We start from the raw sequence: 9,664 nt of genomic DNA, 5'->3' as shown, positions 1-9,664 counted from the left end.
TCCTCTTGTACACAAATAACAAGCTTACCTAAAAACTAAACCTAGATTACAGGGCTGACTTGAGTGATTTTTAAATTTATTTTATTTAACAGAAGAACATGAAGATACAAGGTTAGCACACTGAACAGCATTAACATACAACTTCTAAGGAACGTTTCAAAGAAAAAGAGACTGAGAAGTATGAAAACATCAGTGGAGAAGTTCATTTTCTGATCTTCAGCAGTTTTGGTGGCAGCCAACACCTCTTAAGTTGCTTTTCATATATGTCTGCAGTTTGTTTTATGTGTAATATTTAAACAGTGAGAAATCTCTAAATTCTTGATGATCCAATAACATGGTGAAATCCCCCATTAATTCTGTTGAACACCATTATTCTGGAACATTTAGATTAATTATTAAACAATAATAAAATTCGGGGGGGAAGTGGACATATAAGGGAAAAATCCTTTGCTCAGGTGCACATTTCTTTCCTTGATCAGTGGCACTTCTCACTTGTTTAGTAGCAAAACCTGGTACCTTGTGGTAGCTGTAGGGCTCAGGGAATCCTTGCCCACCTGAACTTTAAGACTGACCAAACTGTGGTCAGAGGCAGTCCTGACCTGATGTGTTCTACATGTCCCAGCACAATGATGGTCTCTGGCAGCTCAGCAACTTTTCTGTGGTTCTCTCTGCATGATGAAAAGAGCATTTGACTTCGCACATATGAGATTGCTATCACAGTGAAGCAAAAGGAAGGCTTGTTCCTTCCTGTGTGTGGGCTGAGAAAACCCTAGTTCTTCTTGGCCAAACAGGTCAAGGGCTGTTTTTTTCACTCTGCTTATGTATGCCACATGCTACAGCTGCATGAAATGACACATTTCAGGGTGAAGTCACAAAAAGAAGAGATTGTAAGGTAAAATTCAAATATTTCATTGCCATAAATAGCAAAAAAATCATAATCTATTTCAAAGGGATATAAAATGTTGCCATTAAGCTGTAATTATGCTGTCTAGAACTAAAAGTTGTACATTTTCCAAATTTGAAATATTAATATACGTCGGAAAATTAATTAGTTGGTAAAATTTTTCGTGTAGCAAAGTTTCTGGGAAATTTCTCGTGCTTTTCTTGGGAATATTAGGCAGGTAAAAAATTTTAAACATTTAAATGCTTTAAAGAATGTTTGAAAGAATTTTAAAAGGAGGTGAACAGAAGGGTTTATACCGACCTTGGCTTTCTGAAGATGTTTTGTCTGATGCTCCATAAATAAGAAGCTTCTCTGAAAATGTTTTACAGTTGCATGCAGTCTATCACTTTACAGATGAGTACAAATAATTAAGAATTGACTGCTAAAACAAGTTTACTGATTTCAAGTTTACAAATTTTCAAGTGTTTACAAGTTTACTGATTTCAAACTTCAAATCAGACAGAAAAGGCACTGCTTTTTTAAGAGATAATTTTTCAGCTCTAACTTTGTTCTTTCAAAACTCTTTCTAAGGTAAGGATAAATTTCATTAGCAAAGCATCTATCTACCCTGTGAGCTGTCCCCATATATTTGTATAGAAATCTTTATACAAGTCTGCATTTTGAGTTAAGTCTAAATAAGAATGCAGCTGTATATGCCTATGTAACAAGTGCCAAATGAATTATACCTCTCAGAAGAACGTTCCTAAATAATTTATACCTTTTCATCACTTTTCATAGTAGATCAGTTCAGGTGAAATTCTGTAACAAAAATACTTGCAGATGAAGCAAGAAATAATCGAATTTTCATCTGCAAACTTTTACTTTCAATTTTCTCCAAGTATCTGGAAAAAAACTACTGCGACCTTATGTGTATTTTGTACCCATCCAGCAAGATGCTAAAAAGATGGATTGGGTGTCATCACAGAGTATCCACACATAATAGGTACATCTTCATATTTCAGTATTTTCTTACCTTCAATTTTAGCTTTATAATATGAATGCAGATAAAATGTGCACAAACAGTGTCTTCGTTATTACAAATGGCTGTATCTAGAGGCAAATAATTGAAAAAAAATCCTAGAATGAAGTTTAGTCAATCAAAATCTCATTCATAATTATGCAAAATGTATTTTCAACCCTGAGAGGCATGGGCTATTGCTGTCATATGCAGGATCACAACAGTTGTAAGGCTGTAAAATACATGGGATAACATAATTTCAGATGCAATTCAGTAGTGTCTCTTTAGGAATCTGTGATATTCCAGTTAACAATGAAGGAAATACCAAAGAAAATGTTTCACTCCCATTTTTCCTTTTCAGTAACCTTTAAAAGAGGAGCTTATGAGGATGCTTAACTGCTGCATAACCCAAGAGAGCCATTCCTCCAACGACACAGTGCTGGACTCTTCAGAGAAGCTCCACACTGTTCTGATCGTCCTGTACATCATCAACCTGGCTGGTGGCACCCTGGGGGTCATCATGATGGCCCAGCTGTTGTTTCAAAGGAGATCCCAGTCTGTGATGACCATTACGATCACCAGCCTCCTGGTCCTGCACAGCTTCATGCTCCTCAGCATCCCCTTCCGCCTCAGCTACTACATCTCGGGGGTGTGGAAATTCGGGAGGTTTGCGTGCAGGCTGACGAGCGCCATCATCTACCTGCACATGTACGCCACCTTCGCCTTTTACGTGGCCATCATCATCGCCCGCCTCCTCCGGCTGGAGTTTCGGAAGTGCTACACCGCAGCCTGGGTGGGGGCTGTCTGGCTGCTGGGAGCGCTGGTCATCACGCCCGTTCTCCTCTCCTACTACGGCACCTCGAAGACATACCGCTCCTCCGAGTGCTTCCAGTTCCACAGGGAGCTGCAGGAGGCTCACATGGTGATCGCAAACTACTGCCTGGTTGGGGTTCTGGTGGCGGTGTGTGCCGTGCTCACTGGAATCCAGCTGACTGTGATCTACAGAGTAGCTGTGAAATACTGGCCTGACATTAACTCTCATGTGGAATTCAGGGCTCAGGCAAAGAGCTTCTTCTTCATCATGGTAACGTTAGTCTGCTTCGTGCCTCATCATGTATTCAGAGTATATTATATCCAAAACTATAACCTTGATAAAGACCATAAACTACTCCTATACAATGAGGTTTTTTTAGCTTTAACAACGATGTGCTGCCTGGATATGTTGTGCTTCATAGCAGGAATAGCCCACTGAACCATGAACTACCAGGAAGTCCAGCTGCAGCGTGTCAATACTGGCTGTTTAGAGAAACAAAACTGTGTTGTGATTTTCCAGAGCTAGGAAGACTGGTGAGTTCATGGCATGTCTCTATAGGTCTACAGCATTGTTTGGCTTTTGCAGGCCACTAAGATTCCTTTTTCACAAGCTACTCTTTTTTCATCTTCTCTCTAGAAAGCAGACACACCTGAGTCTTACTCTAGTCTTGACCTAAGAGTCATGCCCTGAAGCTTCATTAATATTTTTCTTATGTTCTTCTCCAGTAATTACAGCACAGGTATCCATTCCTTTGTATTTTTTTTCCTCAAAGTGTCTCAGTAACTACAACCCACTGTGGCCAATAAGTTGTCTTCTCTGAAGGTCTAACTTCTTCTGGCAATTGTGACACTGAAGGGAAGAGATGGAAGAAAGAAATTCCTTTACAGGATACTTGTACTAGTGATTTTAGACAGCAAGGACATAAGCTCTATTCAAATGAGAAGTATTCACAGGATCACAGAATGGGTCAGATTGGAAGAGACCACAGTGGGTCATCTGGTCCAATCTCCCTTTTTATAAATTATACAAAGTATATATTAAATTAAATTATGTGAAAACTAATCATTATCACAACTTCACCTTTACTTGTGTCATTCCAAAGGCACAAGGAGCTCTAAATTGTGATAATTATATATTTAGAGTGAATGAGAGCTGAAGAGGATTCAAAACTTCTGCCTTATGTCACTCTCCCATCAGGACTGGATCTGTGGTTGTTATCTCTTAGCCCCATTGTAGCCAAAAGTGTTGCTGCGCTTCCATAACTGGACCTGGAATTCAGTCAAGGGGAAGGATCAGACCCTCTCCAGGACAAGGAAATACTTTATGAGCCTTCAAAAACCTTTGATGTTTGGTCACTTTCAGTTCTCTGTTGATTTATTATCAGATGCCATATTTTTTCCATTTATGCATATAATAAAACAAAACTAGACTAAAGTTACTGAACAGTGCTTAATCAGTTCAGCATATGCTTGTATACAAACTTGTTTTGAAGTATATCTTTTCTCCATTAGATAGATTATATTCTTTGGGAATCACATCCGTTTTGGGAATCTCTGTTTTATCTTCATGATTTAAAAGTTATTTTAATGATTCATTCTTCCTGCTCTGCTCAGTGCATAAAGTCTGTAACCCTTCTGTTGAAGGCCCCATTGTCACTTGCTGAATCCCAGCAGCTTGGGGCCAGATTTCTCCCACCCCAGACTCCTAGGAGTCACACAAGGCTACACTTCCTCCCTCACAGCCCTTTAAGTTCCCATAATTTTTGTCTGGCAATCTTTGCTACAGAAAGTGCTATGATCCCTAGATTCAAATGGATTAAAACTTTATTTGGGAGGATAATAAAGTACACTTATAAAGTAATGCTGCTAATACCTCAGATTGATGGCATTTCTTTTAATGAAAGGACTTACACTTACACTGTCAATCCTGAATAGATGATTTTGCCTTGACATTTCCATTAAAAAACTTGGTTGAAAACTCTTGATGGTTTCAGGATCCTTTCTGTCTCTTTTAAAAAATGTGAGGTGTCAGGGATACAGCAGCAAGACTCAAAATCTGAAAATCCTGATCTGATGGCCTCCTCTAGAATTACCATGTCCACTCCTATTCAAAGAGTAGATTGATCAGTCCATGATGTTTTTTAGAGCCAGAGCTCAATATTACAGAGATGAAGTGCAAAGAGACAGATTTTAAAGTTGGTTTTTCCAAAGTCTTTAGAAAAAACTGACAAAGCTGGAAGTGGTGCAACAAGTACACTGTTTTTCCCTTACTGTACTCCTGGGGCTAAATAAAATATCTGTTCCTTTAAGAAATGTCCTGTGTCATTGCCTGTTCTCACTGACCAGTGTTTCCAAGGTGACCTACCTGGTAAAGATCAGAATAGTCTGACCCTGCTTGTGAGTCTGCTGATGATCAGTCTACCATAATGGTGTGCAAGTCTAGGGGAGAAAAAAGGAAATTACATGCATGTCCTCAGCCATGTGAACCAATCATGTCATGACAGCATTGCTTTCATGCTGCCTGACATTTTTTACCTTGCTGAAATAACCCAGACACACTGAGTTGACTTTCTGGTGTGATGCTGAGGCTCTGTTGCCCATCACAGCTGTCTGGTAGCCACTGGCTGCTGGCTGGCACTGGGACTGTTCTGCTTGCCCTGCCTGGGTGCCACGGGGCAGCAGCAACTCTGGGTGGGATGGAGTGAACTTGCACAGCATCAAGGCTTTCTCTCTTTCCCACTCTGCCCCACAGTGGCTATGGGCACCGTATGTAGGATATGTAGGCAGACAATGGGAGAGCAGAGGTGTAGATCTCACTATGGTCCTCTTAATTCAGAGGATAATGGATTAAGCATTGATCTCAGTGCTCTTACATCTAAGACTCACATTAAAGCGATAGAGATAAGCTCTATTCAATACCCAGTCCCCAGCTGAGAGCTTTAAAAACACTTTAAAAACTGGTTAAAATAAAAAATTATCAGTCTTCAGAAGGATGGGCTAAGAAATAAATTTTGAAAGGACAATGATATTGAGCTGAGATTGTAGGGTACTATTCCTTACAATGAATTATACAATGACACCCTCTGGAAAACAGTTAAAAATGTTGATTTGAATGCCATTTGCAGGACCCAAGTAATTCTGGAGATAATTATAGACATTAATAATTGCTTTCACATCAAAAGATCGTGTAAAATTGTAAACCATTTAGTCACCCCATTCATTTTTATCCAACGAAGACTGGGAAAATCCTCAAACGTTCTGGAGCAAAGACTATCAAATATCTTTGAATATCAAATATCTTTGATGCAGAGAGTTTTGCTCTCTGCATGAAGTTCTGCATGAACAGAGCAGGCAAGGAGACCAAAACCAAAATCCCACTTGTATCCCTGACTTCCTAAGTTAGTTTGATGGAAAGCTACAGGTGGCTCTCACCATACAAATGTGTGTGCTCACTGCTGCCGCAGCTGCCCTGCTGCTTCAGGTGGCCTGTTCCCACCTTACCTGAGCATATCCTTTTCAAAGGTGCAGAGGGTGATGCACAAGTGACATATCTGGTTTTAATTCATATCTTCCTTCTGATCCATCTCTTCCTTGTGCCTGCTATAGAGAAAAGTCACATTGATGCTGTTGTCAGATTGACGTGCCCTTCTGCAAACAAGCAGAAGGAGTAGATGCATTAGGAGGAAACAAAGGAACACTTCCATTCCTTTTTTTTTCTTCTTCTTCACTCAAACCATGACACTCTTAACCCTAACAGATACTGTCAGAACTATCTCTCTCTCTCTCTCTTTTTTTTTTTTTTTTTTTTTCTGTGTCAACACTAAACATGAAGCCACACTACAGTCTTTGCCTTTTATCACATACATTCTAGTCAGGGGCGTTGAGTGCCACTGTTAGCCACAGAGCAGCTATCTGGCATACACAGCAGAACTACAGGTGGGTGAAATTATGAAAGAGACTGAAAAGTGCTTTATCCGTAAGCACATGGGTGAAAACATTGCAGAAAATTTACAGGGGACAGCATTTGTTGCAATGATTGTTGCACAGAGAATAAATACCAGACAAAACTAAAACATGAGAAATCATGAAAAAAGTAACTTTAAAAAAATCAAAGCTACAAAAGACTAGCCAAAAAAAACCTCTACAATTTCTTCATGCCTTCTTTGCAACACTGTTTTCAGCTGTCAGTGAGGACCCACATATTAAATTCATGGTAAGTCAAGACCATGTGTTGTCACACAAAGGATGTCATGTAAATTGTGCAGAAACATCTTGCTCATCAGCCAACAATTTTCTGATAAGATTGACAATCAGAGGACAAGAGTCATCACTCAGGAAGAGGATGTTGATCTTGTACATGATGACAGAGTTGCTCTCTTCTGTTCTGACTCTCTTGGGACTGAGATGGCATCCCTGCCTGCAGGAGCTCTCCTGCTTCAAGGAGATGTATACAATCATTTATGGAAAACCACACAGGAGTGCCAAGGTACATGTAGAAATGCACAAGCAGACTTGCACTCAGCAGAAGAGGGGAAATCTGGGCTCCAGATGAAGTAATTTTCTTTCTGACAAGGAAAGATGTGACAGGGATTCTCAGTGCCTTAGTCCTAGCAAGAGGGAAGTGCTAGCAACAGCTGTCTGCTTTTATGTCCTGGCAGGCAAGGACGGAGACAACAAATGTGTCAGAGGAAAGAAGGCTGCAGGAGATAGACTAGAAGACATTGACTTGCATGATGATTCTTTCATTCATGACTTCTCACAAATATTTGGAAAGGCTGACCTGTGCTTTCTGAGATACAGTACTGCTGCATAAAACACCTTGTATGCTCTAAAACTCCATGGAAATAAATCTATTGAGCAACTGTCTCAAAATTCTAAAAAACACTATGAAAAGGAAGAACCTTTTATTATATCAAAATATAGCATAAAATACATGCTGCTTTATTTCCTTACACTGCTTGGCAGAACTATCAAATCCAGTGATGCATCTTACATTAACACACCACCACAGTTCACTCAAAGACAAAAATTTTTAAACACCCTTCAGTCACATTTTTTAATAAGTCCACTTTTGGTAGCAATTCTTCCTCTCATTTTCATATCTTCTATCTGTGGAAACCCCCTCTGAAATGTTGCAATATGGAAACCAGCAGGTGAGAAGACTTTCTACTGGAAAAAAGCTGGAAGAAAAAGGAAATTTTCACAAGCTCCACATTTTTTTCTTCCATTGGCATTATCATTCCAGCCACCTTTCCAAAGCTTAACCTAAGCAGGTGACTGCCCACCTATCCTGGACAGAGCAAATGAGGAAACAAATTTGGAAAGAGGCTTTTCCACAATGAGGAGCACCAAGATGACTCATGGACTCATCTCCTGCTCCTGGTGTCTCTCTCACTGTCCTTTGACTCTGCTGTGAAAACACAAAATGCCAGGGCACAGGCTGGTGGTGCCTGTCTCATAGATGAGGCTGTGCAGCATACATAAGTCACCAGGAACTTCTCTGCTTTAGCCCTACTGCTACCTTATACAGTTACCCTAAAAACATTCCTCTCTGTAAAAAGGCACTTTTCTTTCCCCCTAGCCCATAGAACCTTTCAAAGGAGAAATAAATTTTCAGACAAATGCCACATGGAAACTCCCTGTCCTTTTAGTCTCAAATTTCCCCCTTCCCTTGACATTTTACCCTCTAAGTCCCTGAGAGGCATAACATCAGCAGAAGTTGCTACTGGATTAGTTAAAAGTTCTTAAAATTTTAGGCTGATGAACAAAATATGTCTGTGTTCCACCATTTGCTTTATAGCAGATGATCGCATCTAATGACTTTGTGTGTGTGTGGTGTAGCCCCAGCTGGCAACCAAGCCACTTAGTCACCTTCCTCCCCTTCCCTATCCGTGGGATGGGGAGGTGAATTAGAAAAAAGGCAAGACTTGTAGGTTGGGATAAAAACAGTTTAATAATTAAAATGAAGTAAAATACAATAATGGTGCTAATGATACTAATTATGATTATAAAAATAATAATTTTGATGAAAAGGAGAGAGAGAGGGAGAGAGAAATAAAACCCAAGAAAAACAAGCAATGCAAAACACAATTGCTCACCACCTGCTGATCAGTGCCCAGCCTGTCCCCCAGCAGCAATCAGAGGGCTTCCAGCCAACTCTCTCCTGTTTATCTGCATACTGAGTACACAGTCTATGCTGGGGAATGTCCCTTTAGCCATTTCAGGCCAGCTGTCCTGGCCATGCTCCCTCCCAGCTCCTTGTGCACCTGGCAGAGAGTGAGACACTGAGAAGTCCTTGACTTAGGGTAAGCACTGCTCATCAACAGCCAAAATATCAGTGTGTTATCAATACTATTTTCATCCCAAATTCAAAACACAGCACTGCATTAGCTACTAAGAAGGAAAGTAACTTTCCTCCTGAAAGTTTCAGTATCCCATCTGAAAACATGAATTTAGCATGTGGTTCTTCAGAATACCTGAATGAAGAGCCCTTTGGAAGTACTTCTTACCCCCTTTAAAGTTGAGTGGTTTGGTATCATAGGGCACATTGTTCATTTCCTCATTGTCTGTTTTCCTTTCCTTCTCATCTGTTTGGTGAAATACTGTTTTTTCGTTTGTGGGTAGGAAAACTAACTTACTGAGCATCAGAAGGTTCAGTGTAACTTTTCCAGGTTTCTAGACTTAAGCTAGTCTGTTACTGATTACCCTAATGCTTGACTTATTTGATTTGTTGCCAGCCAAGTTCTGGCAGGAGGAAGCTGGAGAGTATAAAGTTTGAGAACCATTGCCTTAAACCAAAGTTACAGTGTGATTACATTCCCTTTCCAGATTTATACAGCTTTAGAGCTTATTTGGTTAACAAAAGCTCTTGCTCAAACAGGTGTCTGACCACAGATGTGTCATCTGCAATTTAAGAAGGTTCCCACCATGCAACCATCTCAACTCAAAAG

General features: G+C 40.1%; 1 protein-coding gene across 1 annotated transcript; it reads left to right on the top strand.

The window, feature by feature from the left end:
* Window positions 1–832: 832 nt before the first annotated feature.
* Window positions 833–3,696, top strand: LOC102101016 (putative G protein-coupled receptor 141). The gene is made up of 2 exons (XM_005519169.3): window positions 833–892; window positions 2,263–3,696. The coding sequence occupies exon 2, from the start codon at window positions 2,284–2,286 to the stop codon at window positions 3,151–3,153; it is 870 nt and encodes a 289-aa protein (XP_005519226.2). The 5' UTR covers window positions 833–892; window positions 2,263–2,283; the 3' UTR covers window positions 3,154–3,696.
* Window positions 3,697–9,664: the final 5,968 nt, after the last annotated feature.

The sequence above is a fragment of the Pseudopodoces humilis genome, chromosome 1 (assembly GCF_049639895.1).
Source record: "Pseudopodoces humilis isolate 2021_Gansu_Grassland_sample_001 chromosome 1, ASM4963989v1, whole genome shotgun sequence".
Taxonomy (NCBI): Eukaryota; Metazoa; Chordata; class Aves; order Passeriformes; family Paridae; genus Pseudopodoces; species Pseudopodoces humilis.
The sequence above is the reverse complement of the archived record's forward strand: the minus strand, read 5'-3'. Positions and strand labels throughout refer to the sequence as shown.